Source organism: Protomyctophum bolini (genome assembly GCF_963924005.1).
Source record: "Protomyctophum bolini genome assembly, chromosome: 13".
Lineage (NCBI taxonomy): Eukaryota > Metazoa > Chordata > Actinopteri > Myctophiformes > Myctophidae > Protomyctophum > Protomyctophum bolini.
In genome coordinates, this window is record NC_137874.1 from 12,249,050 (window position 1) to 12,276,630 (window position 27,581).

General features: G+C 41.4%; 1 protein-coding gene across 1 annotated transcript in view; it reads right to left on the minus strand.

The window, feature by feature from the left end:
- Nucleotides 1-2,400: 2,400 nt before the first annotated feature.
- rabep1 (rabaptin, RAB GTPase binding effector protein 1) overlaps nt 2,401-27,581 on the minus strand; it is a 28,769-nt gene continuing 3,588 nt past the window's right edge. Inside the window, exons 2-18 of the mRNA XM_080779583.1 lie at nt 26,129-26,257; nt 25,551-25,754; nt 24,025-24,185; nt 21,233-21,352; nt 18,981-19,116; nt 18,628-18,806; nt 17,257-17,373; nt 16,007-16,474; nt 13,971-14,075; nt 13,179-13,295; nt 12,088-12,186; nt 11,220-11,360; nt 10,703-10,892; nt 8,420-8,475; nt 7,592-7,690; nt 6,700-6,816; nt 2,401-4,065 (exon numbers count right to left, since the gene is read on the minus strand). Coding sequence (XP_080635709.1) covers nt 3,964-4,065; nt 6,700-6,816; nt 7,592-7,690; nt 8,420-8,475; nt 10,703-10,892; nt 11,220-11,360; nt 12,088-12,186; nt 13,179-13,295; nt 13,971-14,075; nt 16,007-16,474; nt 17,257-17,373; nt 18,628-18,806; nt 18,981-19,116; nt 21,233-21,352; nt 24,025-24,185; nt 25,551-25,754; nt 26,129-26,257 — 2,540 coding nt within the window. The 3' untranslated portion in view covers nt 2,401-3,963. The remainder of the gene's footprint in view (nt 4,066-6,699; nt 6,817-7,591; nt 7,691-8,419; nt 8,476-10,702; nt 10,893-11,219; nt 11,361-12,087; nt 12,187-13,178; nt 13,296-13,970; nt 14,076-16,006; nt 16,475-17,256; nt 17,374-18,627; nt 18,807-18,980; nt 19,117-21,232; nt 21,353-24,024; nt 24,186-25,550; nt 25,755-26,128; nt 26,258-27,581) is intronic.

The following is a 27,581-nucleotide window of genomic DNA, read 5'->3' on the forward strand; positions in this document are numbered from 1 at the left end:
GCCCTTCTTCTTGTGACTTTACAGGAAGCTGTTTAGATGCAGCGTTAGTGTGTTGCTGCCACCTAAAGGCCCCATGAGTATAAGCACCTAGTGGGTGCACAGTGCACACTACAGCCAGAGACTCACTGCTACAGTGGTTCCCAAAGTGGGGTCCGGGGACCCCCAGGGGTCCTTGAGGGAGTTCCAGGGGGTCCCCAGCTAAATGATAATTTGGAACCAAATTGACCCATGTGCGTCTGTGACTCTTGAGTTAAATTAATTTTGATTTTACAATATACATTGGGGGTCCCAGAGCTAGAAATGCCATTAAATGGGGGTCCGTACGTAGATGAATGCATGTCAAACTGCATGTGGGTCCATGAAATTAAACGGCTTGAGAATATGGCTCGCTGGGGAGAGTCCATGGCCGCACCAGTGCCGATAATTAGCCCAGGTGTGTGATATAAATGGTTCATTTGTGATGTCTCTAGATTATTTTCGTGGCTTGATGTTTTAAGGGCCTGTGGGAAGAAAGTAAGAAACCTGAGAGAATAGATGTGTTGTACATTTGTAGAAGATCTGGGCCCATGCAATTTGATACATTTTTGAAAAAGGCTTTTTGACAGAACATCAAGGCAGCAGGAGGAAGATTGCAGATGTTGTATATAAATTTCCTCCAATTTGTTTTGATTGGATAAAATTGTGTAATGTGTATTTCAAGCAGCAGAACAACAGGAAGGATAAAAAAAAGAAAATGCAGACAAAATAGGAATGGAAAAATTTAAATGGAACATTTGAAGCCGATAAATGTGTTCTGCCTCATGATTGGATGGCTGATGTCCCATGCCCACCTGGACATGTGTTTTGTTTAAAAATTATACCCAGAGAGAAAACATTTTTTGCAAACATTATGAGTAAAATTACTATGATGGATTAACTTAAAAAAAACCCCATCATAGTAGTTTAAAAAAATGCTATCCCCAAGTCATTAATTGACATCATTTTGGACATATACCCATGACTGGGAAAGGCTTAATTATTGGGAACATGAACTGTGCACTGTATTTATTTCACTAATTTCAAACTTTCAAAAATATACGCCAACATCACAGATTCCTGTAATAGATGTCATATGTCCCCAGCGAACATGACACACATGTTCTGGTCATGTCCCCCGCCTACAAGGCTATTGGACTGCTATTTTAAACAGCTTGCCGAAGCCTGGAACACAGAGCTGTCACCATGTGCAGAGATGGGGTTGTTTGGGGTTCTACCAGATCACTAACCTATCGGGAGGGGTATAAAACAGAATTTTCCTTTTATATTAGCAAGATAAATAATGGTTTTTATTGGAGTGGAAATCAACACTGACCCTTAAGCATCTGTATGGCTAAAGACCTCATGATGTATCTAAATTTGGAGAAACTTCTATAGAGGGTATGGGCATGCATAAAGTCAAAGGCAGATCGAGTGGCAAATCGAGTGAGTGACAAAGTGAATTTAATGTTGTTTAAAGTTATTTAATGCAATCAAATAGGAATTTTCTGTTTGGATGTATGAGCTGTCAAGGCCAGAAAGTAGTTTTTTGCCACTCAGTATGCGTTACAGCATAACTTCCGGGTATGATGATGTCACACGCATACCCTCTATTCAATTTGAAGGGATCACCGGGAAAATCTGACCTGGTATGGGGCCCTATGATTAAACATACTAAATTTAAAGACACTCCAGGAAACAACTACCACCAACTCGACGCATTGACAAGCTCGAAGTTAACAAATGTTAAAAGGTTGTATACATACCATTCGCGCCACGAGGGAGTGCCAGGATGGATAGCACAAATTTGAAGGTTTTCAGAAAACCTGGGATAGGTTTTAGAAGGCGTTTTTAGAATCGGCCTTACATTGTATACATTTTAAAACTTTAAATGGGACATTCTGCACGAGTGCTTTTACTTTTGGTCCTCTATACATTTCGGTGCCACTGCCAATACTTTTGTACTTTTACTCAAGTACATTATTAATTTCTGAGTATTTCTACATCGCCAGGATTGATACTTTTACTTACGTAAATAATGAGTACTTTTTTTACCACTGAAAATATCACACAAAGAAGGAACATTGGTTCTGCCACATTAGTGGCAGAACTGGAATGAGTGCCCACACCACTGCCCACGAGATCCTTCATTTTTTCTGTGTACTTAATTTCGAATAGCCTGCTGCCCTTACAGACCACGTAGATGTTTTGCAAGTATTATAGTTTAGTAAAACGGTGTATACATGATTATTCTTGCATTTGACAACTTGGACACCCTAATGTTAAATTGGTTTGCTTTAATCATTCACTAAGAAAAAGTAAATAATGCACCTACGGAACAATCAGTCCTCATTGAAGTGACAACTGTCTTATGTTTCTCCCAACAATATGATTTTATTACAATCACTAGTTAATTTTATTTTCAGTAGAATCACACATAGAGCTTTCTTTTCTTTTGTATAAGTGAGCATCTTCAGTATTCAGTCACATGGCTGTATTAATTTCTGGAATGATTCCTCCTTTAAATGGGTCTTCCCACTGAGTGCCAAACGTACAAGATGGATATATTCCTGCCTTGGGATTTCTAAGATGTTCTCAAAGCAAGTAGCAAAATATGTTTTAAGTAAGAGCTCTAAATATCAGACAAGTTTGAGCCAGCTGTCCGCATTAGAGTTTAAGAAACCTTTTGCTTTATTGAAGCAGAGAACAGCCATGGGAGTCAGTGTCACGTGACGTCAGTGTTGGAATTAATAAGCTACCATCATAAACTAAGCAGTATGATTACAAAAAGACAGCCTGATTATTTAGGCTGTCCAAGGTTGGTTGGATTACACTGTCTTAAACCTGATTTATACTTAGTTGCATGTTGCTGTCAGGCACCAAAAATGACAGATCTACAAGCTTACAACACGTCATGCTGTAACACATTGTGAGATTGCAGATCGGCTATTGGTTGTGCATAATAAACAGGCACAACCAAAACAAGTATACATCAGGATTTACATATGCCATGACATTGCCCTGACCTCAGTAAACAATGTCTTTAGTTTGAGTGATACCGTGCCGGTTGAGAGTTCCAATTAGTTCATTGACAAGTCAAAAAGTTCATGAAAACAGGAGGAGGAAGAAAAAGAAAAACCCTAAAACATTAGCTAATGTTTCTTCAGTTTTCAAAAAGGTTCCTAGTCCAGTAGCTATAGAGCAAGGATGAAACGCAGGACACAGTAACACAGATCGTTTAGAAATGGACAATGCACACAACGTTCCACTATTTCCTGGGAGAGTTATGTGCAAATCTTTCCCACGAATTTCCTTCATTTTGCCATTGCTTTGCCACAGGATGAAATGAACAAACTTGAGTTAGAAAAAGTATGAAGCAAATAACCCCCACCACACCCCGACAAGGGGACAAGATTAAGATCTGCCATCAGAACTGAAACATATACAGTACCACCGGTGGAGGAAGTCGTGTGCATGTATGCATACAAGTATGCATTAAAATGTTTGTTTACCTGGGAAGAGAGGGAGGCAGATGAAAAGTGCTTTTTTAGAAGACGACAAACTTTTTTTTTTTGGTTGAGCTAATACAGATACAGTCATATCTACAGTAGAAACAAGGGACAGAGACAGACACAGGAAGGCAATGCTTCCACTCCTTCTGTCGCAGACAGTTATCTTAGTTATTTACAATTTGTCATAGTAGTAGTAGTAGTAGTTGTAGTAGTAATAGTGTTCTTCATTATTCTATCCGTGGTGTCTCCAAGAGTCTTAAATGTACAGAAAAAGGCCTTGTTCTCCTCAAAATCGTGACTTGTCCTTTTCCCCTCCAGACACGTCCTTCCACAGTGGTTATGGGGGAGGGCGGGGAGGCAGAGAAGGTTACTGGGACCAGTGACGAAGGATGAAGGGGAAGCAGGGCTTTACGCTGCAGTTCTCCGTCTAGCGGCATCATGTGTCCGGGAGCTGATTGATGTCAGTCAAGTTGGTGTCGTTGAGGATGATTTTTATCCGGTCCAAGGACTCCGCCTGTCTAATTCGCTCCAACTGTACCTGGAGGCGCGGATGGACAGAAAGGTTATTTTTAATTCGTTTTTTATTTTGTTTGGACTTTTTAAATTTCAGTTTAATTTTGTTTAAAGATCACAGGGGGGCTATGTCCGGTGGAGGTTGTCCAACATTTTAAACATAACTAGAATTCTTGGGAGCTTATCTTGTAAAAGATAGTACTCTAAACTATCGAGTCTAAACTACTAATATTTTCAAAATGTTAAAAAAATACAGAAAACGGCAGATCTACAAGCATTTTTTTTTTGCTTTTCTGCCTTTTTATTGATAGTATCAAGTGAAGATGGACAGGAAAGAGAGAGAGAAAGAGAAGGGGAGAGACATGCAGCAAAAGTCGCCATGAACGGGACTCAAATACGCGACACGCTGTCAGCCTATATGTGGCATGCGCCTGGACCACTTGACCAGCGGGAACTACGCCAATCCTTTTATTGGCTATGTTGTCCTCCCTTTGGCTGGGTGGAAGTGACGTGCACCCACTTGCAGCCAGTCTGTTTACATTATGTAGGTGGCTGTCCGCTAACATTAGTGCACAATCATTGTCAAGTACTATCGTGCAAATGTGAAGAGGGTGACGGATCACATTCTGTCCACCACAGTTTGCCAACTCATGAGGCCGCTGGCGGCTCGCTCAGGCACGCCTCACAAGCCCTCAAGGCTGCAGTTGTTGGCACACCTGCCTTGCTGTCAAATCATGTAAAAATCACAACGATGGGGGCATGGTTTGCATAATGTTTGCATAGAGCATGCACACTTTGGCACACACTATTGAGATGCTTATGACATGGGTTCCCAAAGTGGGGTCCGGGGACCCCTAGGGGTCCTTGAGGAAGTTCCAGGGGCTCCCCAGTTACTGTAAATGATAGTTTGGAACCAAATGGACCCTTTTGGGTCTGTAACTCTGAGAGTGTACACACTCAAGAGTTAAATTAACATTGATTTTACAATATAAATTGGAGGTCCCAGAGATATAAATGCCATTAAATGGGGGTCCGTAGACTAATGCATGTCAAACTGGGTGTCCTTGAAATTAAACGGGTTGAGAATGACTGCTAGAGCGGTAGAGCCATAAAAATGATGTTTAATATTATTATTATGGACCCTCATTTAATGGCTTTAACATTTTAATTTTTAATATCTTTTCAAATGGGGGTCCACAGGCTAATAAATCAATTTGGGGGTCCTTGACCTAAAAGAGTTTGGGAACCACTGCCCTAGAGTAGATAACCTCATAAAATACATGCAGTAATAACCTGGTCTCTATACTGCCTCCCCTTTGTCAACTGGGGCGCATGATCTAGGGTAAAGGAGGAACTGGTTGAAATAACGTGTTCCTTCCACATGCTATGGCTACGTCCTGCCGGGGAATCTCCCCCTGTCAGGTGACAAGAAGCGGCCTGCTCACTCCTCATGCATTGAAGGAAGCATGAGCTCAGTTCAGGGCCCTCCCCAGGTTACAGCTTAGGCATTGGCACCGTGTGAAAAAGTTGATTACAAAGATCGTGGGATACAAATTTTGAACTACCCTGGATCCACGGACACACATTTGTTCCCCCCATTTCCTAAAAACGACCAATCAAACAAATCTATGGGAAAATTAAGCAGAACAGACACATGTATACAGTACACAGAGCAATTTCTGACCACTAGAGAGCAGCAAATAGTAACTTAATTGTTTTAACTGGATATATTGGGCCTGTAAAAAATACAAAACATGCCTGGTAAGCATAAAGGACAACTTCAGCCATTTTCAACCGATTTTCATATCATTGGTCCTCACTAATGCCTAATCCTCATTTTAATATGGTACCATTTTTGCACACTCTGTCTGTGTCTCAGAGGAGGGCTTTGGACAGTTCAGAAACCTGCCTACCAGTGACATCATCGAAGGGGAATCCAAGCTAATAGAGATTCACGTTGGGCAAGACCTACACTGTGTAGACGCTATCATTTTTTGGGGCGGAAGTTGCGGGATTTTGGCGGAGGTACCGCATCACGTTGATGCTTTACAAATCAGTTTACATTCTCCGTGAATGAAACAAGTGTTGTGATTGGTCGGAAAAATATCCTATACAGGGGAAATGCATCTGACGGATGTTCAGGGACTGTTTCAGTTCAAAATATTTGGGAAACTGTGCATTCATGAGGTATGTATTTTAATATTTGGGAAACTCTGTGCATAAAAGAGGTATGTATTTTAATATTTGGGAAACTCTGTGCATACATGAGGTACAGTATGTATTTTTTAGGGCATAGAGATTGTGAACCCCTGGAAAAGAGTTCATACATAGAGACTGGATACTTTTACAAAGAGATTCGTTTCCTAATACAGAATTCCAGAAGGGGTTAAATGAGGAATTGGTATTGTTAACTGTTTTTTATAATGAATAACTTTCAACTTCCAGTGGTTTGTGGTTTGTTGTGGGATTAGTAATGTTTCAACTGGTTTCTTTAACTCTTTGTGATTTACTGTGATTGTTTTGTGTATTGTATTTTGTAATTGATTGTTTTGATTGATGATGAGTCATGAGACATGACTGCCTGGCCCTGTATTGCCTTAATGATTTATTATTAGAACCACTGTTTTAGTTTATGGCCAAAGACCTGCTTAGTGCTTACCTGCAGAGTCTGAGAAAGCTTGACAAAGTCCTTCTGCACCTGTTCACTGACGTCTAACTCTGTCTGCAGCCGCTGGGCTTTGTCCTTCTCCTCCAACGCTTGGCTCTCGAGCGCACTCTGGGTCCAGGCACACAGATGGAGAGACAAGCAACATGAACATGAACATGAACACACACAAACGGAATTTGGGAGGATGGCTTTTAGTTTAGTTTTTGGAGTCGGCTCCAGAAGGACATTAAACTGGAGCATTTCATCCCTTTGGGGGATTTTAAAAGTTCAGTACAGACTTAGAAAACTGAGGTCTGATGCCGTTTTACTTGAGTTAGTATTATTGTCGTTTGTATTTTTTCTGTGTTTTATTGTATGTTGTGTTTAAATCCCTGCTTCATTGCTTTCTTGGCCAGGGCTCCCTTGTGAAAGAGATGACCTAATAAAAGAGACAGACACGGACGAACGGAAGGACACACGCACACGCACGCACGTGTGTGTTGAAATCAATCTCTCCAGTTCTAAGTAGATACAGTAATGATATATAACCTTCAACAGGCATAAAGAAAAAAAAGTCTGATTTGAGTTAATAATGCAATATGAAACCTGGCTGTACGCAGTTGAATTGCATTCAAACTCTACAACCTAGAACATATTTTAAGCTCTCCCCCTGCACGCCTCCTCCTCCACTCCCCAGTAGAACGCAGTGGAGAACACAGACGTCACCAAATTTGTTGCGACGCCCCTCTGCACCGTTATCGGTGCGCGACTTTTCCTGCTGGGCTCGCCCAGGATTTTTCTTTTTCCATAAAACAAAGCGCATGCGGGCCCCAAGACTACATGTATAGAAAATGTGACGCGATAGAGACATATTATGGTCGTAGCTACGTGTACAAGCGCTGACCTTGGTAGTGGTGAGATCCCTGAGCCGTTTATCCAGACTCGTCCTGCCAGCCTCCAGACTGTTCAGTGCTACACTCCTCTCTGCCAGGCTGGTCTCCAACTGGAAAGCAAAACACCATCAAAGCTTAGAACGCGCATGCTTCCATTTCATTTGTAACAAAACAACAGAGTGGGTGGACATTTTCTTAACCACTTACGCCCTATAATATACTTTGTTGTACCACAACAGCATGTCATATCGATCATCATCATGACAACGTGGGACCATTCCGTGTTGTAGACGAATGAGTTGATTTGCAATTTTGCACAGCTCCTGTATCCAGTTTGAGTCACAAAGTCACTTTGTCCCCCAGACGGTGTGCAATGAGGCTTCTAAACCTCCACCACAGGCTTTTCATCTTCTCTACGGCAGAGACTACTCAAAACATGTCCCATGCCGGTTTTAAGCCCCATTCTCTAGTCTACACCGCTGACTTTGAAACATTATGTGCCCACGGCAAACCAGAGTCAGAAGCTCTCAAGGTACACCTGTATTCATAGCAAAATGGCCTATAATGCCGAGTGTAGAAATGGAACCAAATTAACTCATAGGGGTCCAATTTGGTTACATTTTGTACACTAAATTTACACTAAGTTTGTATTGTATTTGCATTGTGTATTAGCTGAGGCAAAATATTTAAAAGTGGAAAAACATATTTCTCTGATGCCTCCTAAAGAATTTAAAGCTTGAATAAATAAAAAAGTAAAGAACTGTGAGATGGAGTCGTTGTGCGAGGTAATGCAGTGTAATATCATATTACCCTACGTAATATAAATGAAGAGTAAATACCTGTTCCTTCTCTGTCTTTACTCGTTGTAATTCTGTCTTCAGACTGGAGAACGACGCTGTAGGAATAAGCATCATGACAACTGGTTACCACTCACACACACATGCTCTATTCATGCACTGCAGGCTCCTGTGAAAACTGTGTTGATTTACGAACAACGTATCAAAACTGTGCCATATGGGTGCGGGGGGGGGGGGGGGGGGGTAGAAGGGGTTAAGTGGGCAGAAAGAAGCTGCTTTGCTCATATCAATAGGGTGTGATTCTGTGAGTGAGGGGGAGAAGGAGAAAGATAGACACTAGAGTGACTAGACAGATGGAAGAATATAAACATAAGAGACGGGGAAGACAATCTACATGTCAAACCCCAAAAAGCTATTAAGACTAAAACAGACTGAGCCATCGAGTGTTAATAAAGTAGAAATTCAAACATACGCCGTCGCCAAGCCAGAACTACGTTCACACTAAGCAACATAGACAGTACTGTGCCAAAGCACTTGGAGCTATAGGGTGCAAAATCCTGTGACACCACACACACACACACACACACACACACACAAGCAGCTTTGAGTAAAGTTTCAAACTATCAAAAGGGTTGGTCAAATCACGCAATACGATAGAGGTGGTATAATAACCACAAGATGTAGCTATGAGCTATATCGAAGCCTAATATCTACTAGTTCTAGGTAATTCCGTGGCTACGGAAAACTGTTAGGATACTATTACTAACTGTAGTGACAATAAGGTGAAATCCACAACAGAATTTAAGATCAACTCTGATCTTTGTGGGGGGTTAAGTATGGAGGAGATGATAGAGCAATATCTCTGTTAAGTCCTCATTAAAAGGTGCAGATACATTGACGGTGGTTTAATTGGTAGAGAGCAGTTATACTGAGGACACTGATCGATGAATGAACTGAAGTATTGAATGCACAAATGGTAAATGAATAAAATATGTGGTTTACATCTTCAAACAGAATCAAATGAGTGGTAAATTAAATTTGAAAGAGAGCTGAGTTTTAAAGCATTACAATCATCCACAGTCATAATGGGGACATACCCGGTAAATAATTAATACATTATGTTGAAAAAGGAAAAAAAAACTATTTTTGTGTATTTCTATATCAAAAGTTGATTACTTCCTGTCAAACTAAAATAACCATCATCGGGTAATAATCAACCAATGATGCACCCGTCAATCAATCTTCCACACAGAACTAAGGGTCATTACGCTAGACATTAGAATATTAGATGGACGTGATGCATGTTGAACGTAAACAAACATGGCTGCCACACACTTCAAACTATCTCTTTCCAAAGCTAAACAGTACACTAAAATATTTTCCTGAAAACATTTGCTGTGACAGAAAACTTGATTCAGCAATGCAAATTTGTTTTACTTTGTATGTGGACCGAAATCAGTGACAGTAACAGTCTGGATATTGGAAGGTTTATAATTTAACAGTCTCAAAATACCATCTAGGATGGTCTTTAAACCTTCAGGCCGACCAACACCCCTTAGATGTGATATGGTTTCTGTCGGGTGGAAACTTTTTATTTTTTTCAGGATTGTATTACAAAGTAGGGCATTCATTAAAAAAAGGAGAAAAAAATAAACATTTTTAAAATATAGAGATAAAAGGTTTCTGCCTACAGCAACGATACGATATAATGACTAACGGCCCTTAGATGTGACACACCATGGCCTGTTCTGAAGTAGTGCTTAATTGGGCAATGATGCTGCAAAATTGTCTAAAAATATCTACCTAGTGAAACGCTGCTACTGCCTCATGTATAGGAAAAGACGGCATTTGAGGAGTGATCTAAGCATTTTTAGGCCTCATACGATTAGTAGGGTCTGACAGCTATTATCATACACACAGTGAACATACCTTCCAAGATGTCTGAACAACAGTTATCAATGGAGAAGAAAGAAGAATAGAAACATGGATATGAATAAGAAAAAAAGGAACTATATCCAGAAAGGGTGAAAATAAAGGCAATGTCACTCTGTTGAACACAGATGTGAACTGTTCAGGAAGCAGAGAACTGTTCTGGCCACCTTGAGGCTTGAACAATAAGATTCAGGAAGATGTTCTTGTACTATGAATTAATGCTGGAAATGGATAATCAAAATAGAATTTGGGCAACAAGTAAAACATAACTGAACAGCAACACAACAAGTACAACATAACACACTGGTCTACATCCTGGAACCCTCTGGGATGACTCATAGTTTCAGTGGAGTGAGTACACAGATGGTGGTGGAGTCTGGACAGACAACTCACCTATCTCCTCCTTACAGCCTTCTATCTCCAACTGCAGGGTGTCCTCCAGGTTCTCCTTCAGACACTGCTCTGCCTGGAGCTGCTCCTTCAGGAACAGGATCTCTGCCTTCAGCTTCTCCTCGAGGTGGTCTGCGGCCGTCCGAACCGCCACCACGTCCTCTCGAAGCTGCACCACCAACACGTGGAGGTCCTGGCGGGACAGTGCACACGTTTTGTTTTCGCTGAACTGGGCTGTCACAAAATGTTGTATTTCTAGTTTTCTACTGAAAATTGGTGATAAAAGATGGATTGTTCGCTATTATATTAACCAATTAAAACCGCGAAAGCAACCGTGTCATTTCAGATTTTAGCGTTCGAAAATAGCAGAGATGCAAACTTGTATATCTGGCCTCAGGTCTTAAACGGGTTAAACAAATTGATTATTAGCGGAATGAAAGGCGACGCGTCAACTCTAACGAGAACACCGTGACAACAATCTAAAACGTGTGACACAGAGTCAGTAGAGCAGTTGACCTACTTGTGTGCTAGCGGGCATGTGGAAGTCCTCCTGCTGTTGGAGTTCTGTGTGCAGTCTGTGTTTGCCCTGCAGGCTGTCGTTGTCCCTCTGTAAGCGGCTCAGCTCGTCCGCTACCTGCTCCCTGGACCGCAACAGCACCGCCTAGCGTGACGAGCAACAGAGTCCAGTCATGTGTCACGGTTTGCTGCCCCCTTTTATAATTCATGGACAATGAAACCAGCCAGGCTATACCAACTGGACAGGAATTCACAGAGGGAAATTAAACGCTTTTTGGGGAGGCCAACATGCAATTGAACTGACTGGGAGTACCCAAACTTTGTCAGCTCGAGATACCCAGAAGACAAATTTGGTGTCTACTGTGACCCAAACGTATACATTATGAATGAACCACTTTTCAATAATAGTGAAAATAGACAATCTACAACATGTTGCGAGTTTGTAACAAACTATTTTGAATATATATACAGTTGGAGGAACATCCAAATGTTTTGTCAGATCACATTATTTTGAGCGAGATTTGTTTTGTTCTGGTGGAGATCAAGCCCCCAGAGCGGCAGGTCAATGTTGAAGCCGCCGAGACGTAGTGGTCAAAAATGGAACTGCATGCAGCCCGTGCGAAACCCTGCACAGCTGGGGTTTAACATTGAGCGCTTGTTAGCACTTCCGCAATTTGCCAACCAAAAGTTGGTTGGCAAATGCGGAGGTCGAGCGTTCAAAGCTCCACTGAGCAACTTCCATTGAAATGAATAGTAAGGCTGTCGCTCCCGGTCCGCTTTCTATCCTTTATAAGTCCATGGTGGAGATGTGGACAGAGACACAGGCAGACAAGAGCCTGCTGGGAGTGACTAGGTAATGTGGGACTGCTCACCATTTGTTCTTGCGTGTGTCTCTTAGCTTGACTGAAAGCCTGTTGCAGTGTGCTGAGCAGTGTCTCTGACTCCTGGACTCTCTGCATGAGGGCAGATACCTAGGAAACATCACAGAAACAATCATCTCAAAAACACAATAACAGAAAGCTCTCCACATATGAATCAAGTAGCCAACACATGTCAAGTTATCAGTTTATTAACTGATAACTTGACAGAGGTGGAACATTCCTTGTGGCATAGCTGTGGTTTTCTATAAAGCATCAAGTTATGCTGCGATTTAGTACTTGTCTGATGAATGTTGGGTTAGGCAGAGGCTTGTTGAACATTTATACTTTAATTAATTAATTCACAATCACAACCTTGTCTTACTTATTGTACTGTAATTCAGTCATTTTACTTCAAATAAACAATAACCATCAACAGTGATTAATTATTCATACTGACAGAAACTAACATCGAACAAAGCCACACTAATTTTGAAATGAGTTACCGGTAAGTTAAATCCATTTTAGATTATGGAACTCTATACATACTATTAGGGTTAACATAATTAAGTACTCTGAGTCTGAGGCTATGGTTGCAATCCTGCAAACATACATACTGTACAGTGTACAGTACTGTGCTGTTGACTAAATAAGATATTCCAGTCCAGCAGACCTGGGGTCAGTAATGATAAGGCTTATAATGGTCTGATTAGAATACCATTCTTTTCATTTAAGTAATCAAGGATCAATTTGCTTATCTGATTCAGGTAGGTAGTAGGTACCTGTAGCTTTGGAAATATCAGCTGCCAATGTAGGCACTCAAATAATGTACCATCCAATAGGTCATACAATCGGGATGAATCAAATTCTTAACATATGAACCTAGCTGTGTGGCAGATCTGTTTTGCCAGGCAAGGACAAAAAGACTATTGTGTGAAAAGCTAATTTTGCAATGAGCTGGGCAATGAGACTATATTGTGGCAATAAAGGGTTATAACATTGCTCAATCGTGTCACTTGCCAAAAATAACTGATCTACAAGCTAAAGTGATGTGACGCATGTATGTGTGTGTGTGTGTGTGTGTGTGTGTGTGTGTGTGTCCAGACCTTGGCAGTGGTTTCCTCATTGACCAACTTCACAGAGTCTTCCAACTCCTGTTTCTCAGCCATCGTTCTTTCTAACTGGTCATTGGCCTGACGCAGCATCACCTGAAGCTTTTTCACCTGGGAGAGACATTTAAAACAAGTGTTTTCACCTAGGAGAGACATTTAAAACAAGTGTTTTCACCTGGGAGAGACCTTTAAAACAAGTGTTTTCACCTGGGAGAGACATTTAAAACACGTGTTTTCACCTGGGAGAGACATTTTTAAAATAAAATGTAAAAGTGTTTCCCACTGAGCGAATGGCTAGAATGGGCACGTAGTCCAGCTTGCCTTAAGACCATGCCTTAACATTTTTATGGCAGTACTTTTGAACTTTGCCTTAAGATATTGAATGCAGACGTTTAACTAGTTTACCTCTTGCACCACTGCATAAAATTTCATTTTCTCTAAACAATACAGGGCATTTTGACAGGCTACGGTTCAAATTATAATTTACAGTGCAATCAAAGTTGGTCACGGTGGAACAGCTGAGTCACTGAAATCCCAACAGGCTGAAAATGTCAACCATTCCACTTACTTACAATGCTTCTGCGAAAAAGAAAATAGTTTTAACCCATTCAAACCCAGAAAGGGTCCGTGTGATTTTAGACTTTAGCGTTGGCTGTTCAAAAACTGCAGACATGCAAGCTCATAGCGCGAGCTAGTACATCTGCTAATTTGTTAATGTTTCGAAAAATCTAAAAGGTACAACAACACAAGTCCCAATATAACTCTGGCTGGCGTAGAGTCAATCACCTGATCTCGCGTGTCGGCCTCCTGTCCTTGGATGACCTGCAGCTGTTTCTCGTAGTTGGAGCACATGTCACAGCGCCGGCCGAGCTTCCTGCCGGCGTTCTTCACCTAGTCACATGACATGACCACTGAGGTTAATGCTTTGCAATGGACAACATGAGCTTGTAGTAGGAATATCATGGGACAACGTGAGCTTGTAGCAGGGATATCATGGAACGATAGGAAAAATACACGCCACGTTTATTGTGGCAAAAAAAAGCAATAATTGCATTTAACGATATTATTGCGATAATCAGTTGAAAAGTGGCACTGAATTTACAGCTTAACAAAAGCGAATTCATCAAAAGCTGATTATTGTGAACGATTATCGTCCCATCCCTGGCTTGTAGATTGGTTATTTTCACCAATCACGACACCGGCAAGCAATTACGTTTTTAGAATTTAGTTTTCATATAACACAGCAATAGAACATTTATACCACCTGAACAGTGGCCTTTCATTAGTTACAAATCAGTTTGACTCATACAGGCCTGTGCTTCTGTTAATACACCTAGCTTAAAACACAAATATTTAAGTATGTTTTGGAGAAATAGCATTGATATTTTGTAGGCCTGGGCTCTGTAACAAACGGGAACATGAGAAAGCAAATAATCTGCTGGAAGTGGCAGGAGGAGGAGGGCACTCTCATGCACATGCTGTGGGACTGCCCTTTCATTTAATAATTATTGGGAGGAGATTCGCGATCACATTGAGCGTCTCTTGGTATGTAAGATCTCATTCTCCCCAAATATGTGGATTCTAGGTGATCCCAGTTCCCTTGACGACCTGACACCCTATGATGCTGGGTGGGCTCAAACAGCGCTAATGCTGGGTCGTAAACGTATTATGTGTGAATGGAGGGCTCCTTCTGCCCCCTCTGTGAATGTTTGGTTTAGTCAACTTGGTCAGGTAGCAGTGCAGTCTTTCAAGCTTCTTAAGAAAGTAGACAACTATCTGTTAAAATGGGATAATGGGAGGCGCACACTGGAGGCACTGTCCAATTGTGAACTGAGCAGACTATTATATGATCTGTACTTGTATTTGCCTAAATAACCATCGCTTATTATTTTTATATTTCTTTGTTTCGTTTTTTTATTGTTTACTTTTGTGTTCCGTTTCTCTCTTTTATTCTGCTTTAGGTATTTGTTTCTACATTATTGCAAAACTGTATATTATTATTGCAAATACCTGTATATTGAAAAATAACAAATATTAATCATAAAAAAGAAAACAAATAATCTAAGGTAAGGTAAGTTGATTTTTTTAATACTGCTCAAGGCATGAATTTGTTTTATCACTTGCCAACTTTCTTTTCATTTTATTATTCTGTACAGCTGGCTTTAAAAATTACCCTTCATGCATTCAATACTTCAGGTCATTCTTTTATCAGTGTCCTCAGTATAACCTCTCTACCAATTAAACCACCGTATGTAAGATTTTGTTTGACATTAAACCACTTTCTATTTCGATTTAACCTATCCAGGGACAAGCCATTACAATTCTAAATATATTGTATTAGCACTTAAATATATATATATTTCATCACTTTTCTTAGATGTGCTGCCCGGTATACAAAATACTACTGTACAGCATAACGTTTATTTGCACAAATAGAGCTACCATTTCCCATAATTTATAATTAACCTTCAATAATGGGTATTTGTAGCGTCCTGCACAGGTCAAATTGTGACAACGTGCACACGCTCTGCCTTGTGAATAATCAGATGCATACACCAATCCGTCGCCACGTCACCCGTGATTATATAATACAAACGAGACCCACCCAAATAATGGGCCTGTTGTCCGCCCTGTTCGTATCACCGCTCAGTGTCTTAGCTCAGGGACTCGAAGCTGTGGTGGCGGTGTCAAATTAATAGGGGACCTTCCAGTTCCCAGACAGATGGCTGCTCTAGTGCTCTAACCTCCTGAGCCACTGCCACTGCCATTGACCATAAACCCCTCCTATACATATTGAAACTGTTCAAACGACTTTTAAACACCTCTTGCTGGAGCAGGTTCCACTCGCTATCGCTGACCAGCCGGTAGCCACCCGGCGGCAGGTATGCGTTGTCGGGTGCGTGGGAAATGCTGGACAGCAGCGACGCCGTCTCCTCCTGTTCGGGCGTCATCGCCTTTATGGCCTTCTCCTGGTCCTTGGTGAGCAGGAAGTGGCTAGACGTCAGCTTGATGGAGCTAACCGACATCGAGTCACTGCCGAAGCCCTCCAAGGCCCCGCAGTCTGCCCCCACAAGGGGTCCAAAGTCCGACTCGTCAAGGTGGCCGGCCGACTTGGCTTTGTAGTTGTGTCCCCCGAGGCCCTGTGGGGCCCCCAGCAAGGAGGTGGAACCCAAGCTGTCTGTGGACTGAACCCGCCGCAGGCTGTCTTTGTAGGGGTCCATGGGTCCACCAGCCACCACCTCTGTGTCTAATGAGTGCATGGAGCCATGGGCGCTGTGGTTGGCGTGGACCTGAGAGAGAAACAAGGGGCCTTCAGTGATTCCCAACATTTGAAATTCCAAGGACAGCGGATTTCATATGCATTAGGCCACGGAACCCCATTTGATAAGATTTGTACCTCTGGGACTCCGATCTACACTGTGTTTGAGTGCCAATTCTCCCATTATAAAGAAAGAAATAATTTGTAATTCTATTATGCATGTAATGTGCATGTCATCACCTGTACACCAGATTAGAGGAATTTTCTAAATATGGATGAAAAAAAAATATATATATAAAATTCCCAAGGGAAGACGTCTTGACGCCCGTGGCATCCATTACTTAATAGGCAATTAGACGTCTTGACGTTTATGGCTACTAAACAGTTTTAAGGGTTCATTTGAAATTTGGAGACCCCCTTAACAACCTAGGACCCTTGGGGGTCCGAGGACATCACACTATGTTGCAAACCAGTGCTAATCATTACTTAAAATTATACGGGTAAAATGAATCAGGAAGGTGCAAAATGCTAAAACATCCAGCAATGGTTGAGTTTACAACATTCACAGCATGCTTTCTTGAAAGATTAATATTTGACTTATAACCAGCGGAAATACTACATTCTGATGCTATTGATTAAGGCACATGCAATACCTGAGGCCACAAGTGAAGGTGTCACCTTGGCTTTCTCTGAAGACAACAATGTTACTTATGAGAATGAAGAAACAGTGTCCAGCATAATATGATGTAAGATGCGATAAGCATACAAAGATCTTTGGAGGAAGGTAGTGAAATGGCATGTCCTCCTCCGTACCTCTTCAACACTTAGCCCCAGAAATAAATCATCCAAAGGCTCAGTGTGATCTCCCCTGGAATCTTCTTCCAATTCCTTCACGTGCTCTGCCTCTAATCTTTCTTTCTCCTCTTCCTCCTAGAATGGGGGAAAAAAATGGTTTTGTAGTAAACCTTACATTATCTTACTCACAAGTCTAACCAACCACAGTAAGTATTGATCATAATAGTCCTCAATAGGAAAGTTACCCGGCTCAAAACTTCACATTTCTAGCAATTAGCTAATCATCTGAATTCCTTTCCCAAATAAATGTAAAGGAAAACATTCGCAACAATGGCCGTTTGCTGTACTTTATCTACTTTGATAGACTTGGAAGAATTCAACTGAAATACTGTACTTTGAGTATTTTCTTAGCTCATGCATTATATTCAGTATTATTCTGTACACAGAGTAACTGAAAATACAACCTTTTATCTTATAGCTTGTCATTATTTTATGATATGGAATTTAATGTGCACTCCCATTGCATTAAGGTGTGGAATTTGACATGCACTCCTGTTACATTAATGTGTGTCTAGTTATGTAGTACTTACTGTGCGTGTACTACACAGTATTCTGTATTATTAACTGTGCCACCATTGCTGTACCAGCCACTTACAGTACGCACGTGATTGCTATTTATTCATATAGCTACAGTACATAAACACTGTGTAGAATTGTATACAGTAGTACAGGATTACTGCTTCACACATTTATGGTTTATATTTATAGTATACAAATGTGATTTTATTCGTTTTTCATTACTATTTCTATTAATAGCTACTATTTGTATTTGCTATGTATGCTAATTGTATTGTATTTTTATGAGGAAGCTCAAAGTACAATCATTTCATTGCCTGCAATGTTTCCAAAGCTGTATTTTATATGCATATTAAAACACCCTGAAGGGAGTTTTTCTTTTGAGCTTTATTAATTAGAATGTCATACTACCAGTACGAGTTGAATGACCATGAAGACAACAATCCTACATATGAGACTGACTGTGTGTGTGTGTGTGTGTGTGTGTGTGTGTGTGTGTGTGTGTGTGTGTGTGTGTGTGTGTGTGTGTGTGTGCACACTCGCTCGCAACTAGGCGTGCATTTAAAATATATATATAGAGAGCAGATCTACAAAGTGCCACATCACAGCACATTGTAAACTTGTAGATTGTCTCTTTTCACTGTTTGCAGTATATCATTTTACAATACGGCTTAAGTGTATAATCAGATTAAAAAAGTATTTGTTAATATACAATTTATTTTATTTTATTTAAAAAAGCGTGCCTCTCAATTATTTGCTCATAGTCAACGGAATAATCGCTGGGTAAAAGATGGACAGTTGCAGCCCTCGTACCTGGTCTTTCCTTTTGCTCTCCTCCACCTGACGGAGCTGCTCTGATGACAGGACACTCTCTATCCTCTGCATGTCTCTCATCAGCAGCCGCTGGGACTCCAGGAACTGGTCGTTGGCTCGCTGCCACGTGTGTTTCAGCTGGTTGTGCTGCTGCCGTTCCAGCTCCAGCTTGTGACACACTGACCCAACAAGCACGACAACCACAGACAATCAAAGAGAGTGGAAATGAGGCTAATGCGAGCACCTTTATAACTAGGAGTGGGCAAGAAAAATTGCTCCCAGACCCAGGAATCAAACCCATGAGGGTTTGAAAGCAGAAGAACCAAAAAGAATAAATAGAATGGAGCACTGACCTTCATGGAGCTCTTTCCGTAGCTTCTCTGCATCTTCTTGCAAGACAGACTTCTGGGTGTTGAGCACGGCCACGTACATCTCCAGGTCCGTACGACATGATTTCTCAGCCTCCAGAACATGGTTGAGCTCCTTCACCTACACGGGAGAAAAAGACACTTACAAGTCCACCGTTTGGCATTGTTTGTCCCCCCCCTTCACCCCACACATACTTTCACTCTTTCACATAAACCCATTAAAACCGGGAAAGGATCTGTGTCATTTTATATTTTAGCTATGTATATAATTAGCAACATACATGTTTTAAAGCATTTAGAACAGTGGATCTAAAAAAATAGCGGATCTACATGCACCCAGCCCGTCTTCATGCCGCACTGCAAGCTTGTTCAATGTACTGTTTACTGCTACAACAGCAGTAAACAGCAACAACTACGACCATAAGCAGCAGCAGTTCTTTCTACATTACAGAAATTACCTGCTGTTACTTTATTCTAAATCTGAGATGGGTCAGTTGGGAGGTGAACACCTCTAGTGATATGCTTTACACCAGGGTTCCCCAATTAGCGGCCCGCGGGCCGAGCGCCCCCTTGTGGCCCCTGGAAGAATTATTAAAAAAAGATATAAATGGCATGTAATGGGGGTCAGTAGCCTCTGCATGTCAAACTGGGCGTCCTTTTCAAATGGGGTCTTGCCCTGAAAATGAATTGGGGAACCCTGCTTTACACACTAGTTGACTTACAGAACAAAGAAAGGAGTGCACACCAGCATGTGTTCATGTTGAACAGATCAAAGTCAACAAGCATAAAATAGTAGCACAACCTGTTGCCACAATGCAAAGTGAGCTTTAATCGAATACAACGCAGAGTAGACACCCTGTAATAAAACATTGGTACATCATTGGTGTGAGTTGTGCGAGTGCTTTATTGTTTTTAACTTACATACTGGCTGAGCCACCAATATCCCGCACTGTTCGTTCAAGCACACCAAGTAGCCTTTTAATCCATCAGAAAAATATTTGGACTAATGTATCTTCTAATCTGTAGCCAAGGAAAATATTCGGATGTAACCAATCTCTGGCCATTTATCTGAAAAGGAACGCTGAGAGACCATCAAACTATTTGCCAGAAGCTGCAACCGCAGTGAAGAGTTCACTGCATAAAGTACATTAAAATTGAATTTGCATGGGTGGGATCCCCCAATGCTCCGTGACCACAATGCATTATCTGCCAGGGTACAGGCTAATTGTAACTTGGCAAACTCGCTATGCTACAGTATGTATGAATAATGGATGAGCAATGAGAATTAAATTTAATTAAATTACTGGTAATAAATGAAAGTCGTTAGGCCATATGCGTTTTCAATTTGCTTCTATTGACAGGCATATATTAAAAGGTGCCATCTGTAACTTTTAAGTACTACCCGGGATTTGAACGTGGGACTCCTGCATGAAACCAAATTTATACCGGAACTGGGGAGATATTGTGCTATACAGTGGTGTCATGGTGTTTTTTTTACTGGTACCACAGCGTTTTAATGATGTCACGTGCATGTGCGTACATGTGTGTATCACAGCATGCACACAAAACAGCTGATATAGCCTAAGCGGCTAAGCCTATTGTTAAATAGTGTATGATAGTTTGACACAAACACAAAAGTAGACTTAAAATAGTCAGACAAACATCTTTACTGCACACTAGCTAAACTAAAAAGGTTGCTTTGGACGAATGAATATGTTCTTTGATGGAGGAGGCATTCTTCTTGTGTGCAGAACAGATCACAGCAGCAGTAGCCTACTGGAGCCGTCTGCCATAGCCTACTGCTGTAAGTGTGCATGCTTACCGTACGTGCGCTCAGGTAAACAGTTAAAGCTGTCCTGTTGTTATGCAAAGTAGTAGCCATTTGATTCGGCACGGTACTTGACACGGTGTGAAAATAGGGGGTGGGGGGACGCCAGTAAACCTAGACCACTGGGTACTTGGTGCGTCTTGGAAAGTCTGGTGACGCGAGGTTGATTAGGTGCGTCTTCTCTTGAATCTAGGCCGGGGGCGTGTTCTAGCGTGCACACACATATACCGGCATTACGTTCCTGCGCGTGCAAATCAAAAAAATACTGGTACCACGGCATGGTACTGCGTTCTACGAGCATGACACCACTGGCGCTATATGATATTTTAGTCTTCTCAGGTCTAACCACACAATGACATAGTTTGCATATCATAACAATTCTGGCAATTTGGCATCAAAGTGCACTAACCGTGGAAGCTTCCAGTTCCTTCACCCTCTCCTCTGCAGTGGACAGCTTGCCTTTCAGTGCTGCTATCTCTTGCTCCAATGGCATTACCACCGAACGTAGCTTCTCTGCATCCTCCTGGGCCTTTAAGAATGAAATACAAATAATGACATACTAATACCATATGGTTGCTGTCGGGCACAAACCAGCTATCTCCAAAGCGCTTCTGACTAAACTAAAATTGTATCCTCAAACTGCCTAACTTACACCTTACACCTAACTCCAACTTGTGGAGTTAGATGGTTTGTCCCCCATTGATTAGAATGACGAAGTCAGAGGGAAAAAGATCTCCACATTAATTGTCAAAAACCTAAACCACCGGAAGGTCTGGAGAGTCGTTTCTGTCTCGTTATATACCTGTATTTTATTCCCTTGTTGTTTTTTTTTGTTTCTTTGTTTGTTTTGTGAATACTTGTAAATGTATGTGAAGTTGTTTATGTGTATGAGTGTATCATTTATATATCCTGTGAAAGTATGTAACAGCTGAGGTTGTGAAAAAAGAAAAGAAAAAATCAGTTGTAAGATAAATGTATACCTGTAATTCTGTGAAGTTGCCTAAACTGAAAAAAAAAAAAAAACCTAAACCAACAAAATGATGATAATATAAGGACACATTCAAGTATCTGAACTGTATTAAGTCACCATAAAGACTTTGATGAGGCAGTATTGTGCCCCCCCACCCCCAAAGTATAAATACCTCAAAATTGTACTTAGTTACTTTCCACCACTGCCATTTCTAGTCCTATAACCTGGATGTGAGTTTGCAACTGGTTCCAAGTTCCAACTCTTCTGTCCCACAGGGTTCATGATTTACGATGAAAATAAGGTATGTGGATTATATAAGGCTTGTTGCTCTAGCACAAATTACTCAATTACTTATATTGACTGCATGCATGATGAAGACAAAACATTGTATATGGCTAGACCACAATGGAAATAAGTATTTGTTTTTATTTTCTCCACATTTTGGAATGAATGTGAATTTGTTGCAGTGTATGACCTGTTACATATTTTTGTGTTGAACTATGATGTGAAATAGTGATTGTTTTCAGACATTGTTATGACTGCATAAGCTTTTATGATCCCACTGATTGCTCTGCAATTGACCTGTCCATTGTTGTGGTCAACTGATAGACTACCCAATAGCCTGGAGGGCTATTGTATTTGCTAATTGTCTAATTAGTCATTAGGCCAAGGATATACTTCCATTTCATAGCCTGGGGGGGATGACTGCGCTGCAATTGGCTAGTTCAATGTTAGGCCAAGTGTCCGACCGATGCTGAAACCGATGCTGTAACTCCATCCGTCAGTCATAAAAAGTGCATTGATTTGTGGAAATTGCTTGCTACAGAGATCATTTTCTTAATTTAACCCTAGACCACTTACATTTTTTTTAATCTACAGTGGGTACGCATGCTGTAAAAATAGAATGGTATACACAAACTACAGACATAATCGCTGTTATCATTGTGATTATTACTTGCAGCAAGCAGAGCGCGCAAGTACTGTGGCCGTGCTGGTACGAGTATGCTTGGTAGGTATTGATGGTGACGTAAGATACAGTATGTATCAATGCCGGGTTATAACTGGCTTTTGATGGTGACGTAATGAAGATAGGTTTCAGATTACATACAAACATACATACAGACATCACCTTTAATTCACCCGACACTGAAAACATATCCTAATTACGTCACCATCGACATCAGTATATATACCTACCAAGCATACGCAAATAAAAAAGCCAGACGACCACAGTATAGTACTCACAGTATAGTACTTTCAACGTATACGATATGTTTCAACTTACATACACGTATACATACATACGTTACCCGTTACCCAACCAATATTGAAACATATCGTAATTACGTCACCATTGACAGCCAGTTATAACCCGACATTAGTATTTAATTTCAATGTTTTACAGAGAGACTGAGATTTGAACGTTCGTATCGGTCGACAGTACTTGTAAGTAGGCACGCGACAGAGTGCAGTTCTAGTTCTATTGAGGATTGTTAGATGGTTAATATCCTTTTGGGCATATGATTATTGCAAAGCCACAATGGACATCTGAGTTACTACTACACCAGATTACATCATTGTGGTGTATGCTCATCGTTAGTGGTACAAAACCATTCTTCTCTCCGTTCTGTACAAGAATGGGGTCTGACATTTGGGCTATGCTCAAACTCTCAGTTTTGTCCAAGACAAGGTGGTGTTCTGTTCATAGTACAGGGACCCTTTTCTGTAGAATTATACAGGGCGATCTGACATCGTCGTGATACCAGCAATGATGTTTTAAATACGAAGCACTTAACCCATTTTCAACCTTATCTTCTAATAATTGGTCATCACTCATCAATAATGCTCATTATAAGATGGCAAAATCTCCATCTACTCCATCTAGTGTCATTGGTGGGCTATAGACACCTGCCTACCAATGACATCATTGATGGGGGTTCCAACTAATAGAAACTACAGCCTTCCTCTTACTAGAAAGTTAAATAGAAATAGAAGCCATTGTTCAAGCATTCAATAAATAAATTAAAATACAGAGGGTGCGCTATTGTGTGAAGAGTATAGGAGTATGCAAGAGTGAGTGATGTACTTCTACTTGTCTGTCTAAAGCAGTGCAATGTTTGTCTTTTTAGCTTTTTGTCTTATATAACCATACATCAACGATGAATGTTTTTGGTGGAACCAAAATGTGAAAAAGCCCCAGTGGTCTCCCTTAAAAACAACTTAAAGCTCACTTTCTTCATCTCGTCCTCCAGGTTCTCCTCCTCCTGGCCCTCGGTGAGTCGACGTCTCAGCTCGCCCATTTCCCTCTCCACGGCCTCGCGGTACTGGTTCCACTGGGCTCGCTCCTGCTCCAAGCGCTGGTGGAACTGCACCTCGTACTCACACACTGTGTCTGGTGAACGGGAGGGACAGAGAGACCACACGCAGGCAGTTTAACAACCCATTTTGGACGGGAACCCCTTTTGGTGTTTTAAGAATCGTGAAAATGTGGCGCAAATCTTTGAATATATATTCTTTCCCAGTGAACGCTTTTGTTTTAACTAAAACTTTTGCTTCTGGGGGGGGTCCCTGGAACAACATATTTTCAGATGGGGGTCTGAGGCCAATATAATTCTGGGGGTCCTTGACACCAGTGCACCACTGATATGGAAACATAGGATTTTCAGAAAACTGTCATGATTTAGAAGACATTTGTAGAATCAGTTCTCAGGTCTAAATGGGTTAGTTTTTTGGCTGTTTTGTAGGCAAACAGCCATCCACACTAAGAATTATAACTAACAATTTTGCTTCATGAAATTGCACTGAAAGTGAACCCAACAATATTGTTTGTCACCACTGTCGATTGTCACCACTATTGTGGTTACAGTTACAGTTGTGGTGTGGACTCTCAACTTTCCCGTTCCCAACCCACCAGATGAGCTTATGACCTCACGTGCCACAACATAATTGTTCAATAGTATAGATGTATGGAAGCAAGCGAGTAGGAAAGAAGGACAACTGAAATGTTTTACAGATATCATTGGGGGAACAAATAGCAGGATCAGACCAAATAAGCACATATCAGAGACCTATGTTTTTGTTTTGTTTGTTTTTTTGCTATGAAAGCTTGCAAACTTTTTGTCCTCTTCCTTGAGGAGTCATTTGATTTCAATTAACTCGTCTAGTAAAATATTAAATGACTGCTCATCGCTGGCTGTGAGATAATGCAGAAGCATGTGTTTCGGTGTTGAGTTTCAGCCTCTGGAAAGCAGCACAAGGAAATGGGACAGCGCCTGCTGTTTGGAGCAGGGAGAGGGTGTGATGTTGCTCATGTGTGTTTCAACAATGAGGAGTCAGTCAGTAAGTAACCTACATTCACTATTATAGACGAGCTTCTCCAGGGCCATAAACTGTAGAATATTGAAAGGTAGGATTTTTTTTAAACGGTATTCAAGCTGTGTAACTGCATTAAAGGTTGAATCATTATTTTATTCATTAATTTACATTTACAGCCTATAGCATACCATAGCAGTTGGGGCCATTTTCTGGTTCCATCGTTCCAGACCCCATTCATTTTTCCCCATAGAGATTTCCATAATATTTACCGTTATATCAACTATGGGAAAAATGCATTGGCTTCTATTGACTGGAAACACAAAATGGCACCGCCACTGCTATGCCATAGAAATAGAAAGAGTAAATAGCATAGATCACCAGGGAGTTGGTTCAAAGCTATGTGTAAGGAGCAGCACAAGCTGGATTTGTGATGCTGGACTACCTTTCATAATGGCCTGAAGTGAGGCCACTTCCTCCTGCCACTGACTGCGGACCTGGTCAATGGCCTCTTGCTTGGTGCTTTCCGACACGGTGGCCACGGCCTTGATGTTCTCCATGTCTGCCTGGGTCTGAGTCAGCTGGACCTGGACACTGCTCAACTCAGCCTGGGCCTGCTCCAGGGATGCCCCCTGCCTCTTCAGCTCCTCTGGAGATTAGGATGAGGAGGAGGAGGAAGATGTCATGAAAGAAGAGGAGGAAAGCGGAATCAAACGAGAGGGAGGAGGGACCACAATAAGGATGAACAAGGAAGGAGGGGTGGAAGTAAGGAGCGGTTGAAAGGGAAGAAGATTGGGAAGTGAATCAAAGAAGGAGTGGCGGGGTTGGAGAGAAGCCATACAAGGGCAGTGTGTTGACAGAATTTAAGAGAGTTACATAAAACTGGCTTAGCCAGTCTATGTTGTCAATGAAACAGTCGGGACATGATAGGAACATGACAGGAACAAAGTACTTCTGCAGACAAGGATCCCAGTCAAGTGTACTGTAGGGGTGGGGGGTTAGTAAGTGAGGTGGAATCCTCACCTTCCTTAGACAGGTAGAGCTCTTTAAATTTAGCCCGTTTCTGGTTGAACTCGGCCTCCAGCTGTTGCTTGAGTTTGATGAATTCTGCCCTCTCCTGCTCCAAGGCTGCCACTCTCTGCTGGAGCACCCCTGGACATAAGAAAGACAGCACAGCAAGACTTATAAAAGGAAAACCTGCTTTCTGATATAAGTCAGGAAAAATGAGTTCCATAAACCAGTTTCAGACATGGATAACCCCCTGTGGAATTGTTGAATGTAAATAATTGATGCGACTCATTACACGAACTATTCATTGCAGTTCCAGATAAAAATGCCTTTGAGTTTGCCTGTTCCGGTGGAAATAATGAGATTGTATACCGGTACAAGCAAATAAGAAGTTACTCAAGAACTAAATGTATTCCCTCAAGCATTCACTTAGTTACAAAATTAATCATTTAATGGCTTCGCAGGGTGGAGGGCAGGTCAAACAGAACTACAGATTAATAGTTTTGGTGACTTTCAGTATGTGTGAAGAACGCAGATCTACCAGCGCACATATCCCTGCGACGTGTTATGAACTTGTAGATCTGGGTCAAAGAGTCAGTGATGAATGCGAGGCTAGTGATCTGTTAGCGATTCATGGGCTATAGGCTGCAGCCAAGCCAAGTAACCTCAACAACTGAGGCCAAATTAGTCTCCGATTCCAGCAAAAACAAATCTTTACATGCCTCAGCTTGTCTTCAGTACACTAAACTTGTCTTAGATGTACATCAAGTTTGACTTGATTACTTGTGTGCTGATCATGCCAGCATTCAAAGCAATAAAATCATGGTTATTGATGACAATTTAATTTAGAAAAAAGAAGAAACGTCCTAATGACAAAAGTGCAGGTCTCGATATTTTAGTCGCACAGCGGGAATGAAACAACAAAATCCTGGCACAGGCTTTCTTTTGATCTCGTCTCTTGCAGAGAAAAGCCTATTCATCTTTAAATGTTCTATAAATAGGATAAAAAGTAATCCTCAAAGGCTTTTGCTCAAATTTAAATCTACATTCTTATTTTACTTCATCAAAGACTATACCGCCTGAGTTATACTTGGTTGGTTGAGCAACTTGTGCATCGTGTCCCACAACTACTTTAAGCATAGTTCAGGCTTAAAAGCTGGAAAAACATTGGAATGGTTTTCACAGAAACGGCTCAACCCCTCAGTTCCTGACTCGGCTACCCCAGAGGGACACTCTATTCACCAGTAGGACCAGACAAGAGTCAGGGAATAGGAGGGAGGTGGTGTCTGCTTCATGCTCAACAACTTGTGGTGTTCAGATGTGGTGAGTGGCGATTTCTAATGGATACAGCAGCTTCTTTGGACCACAAGCTGGCAACAAAAAACGCAAGTGCTGGATGGGTTATATGGGTTACACAGATTACACAAGGTGCAAGGTGCACGCCTGAGAGCATCCCGACTGGCTGCAT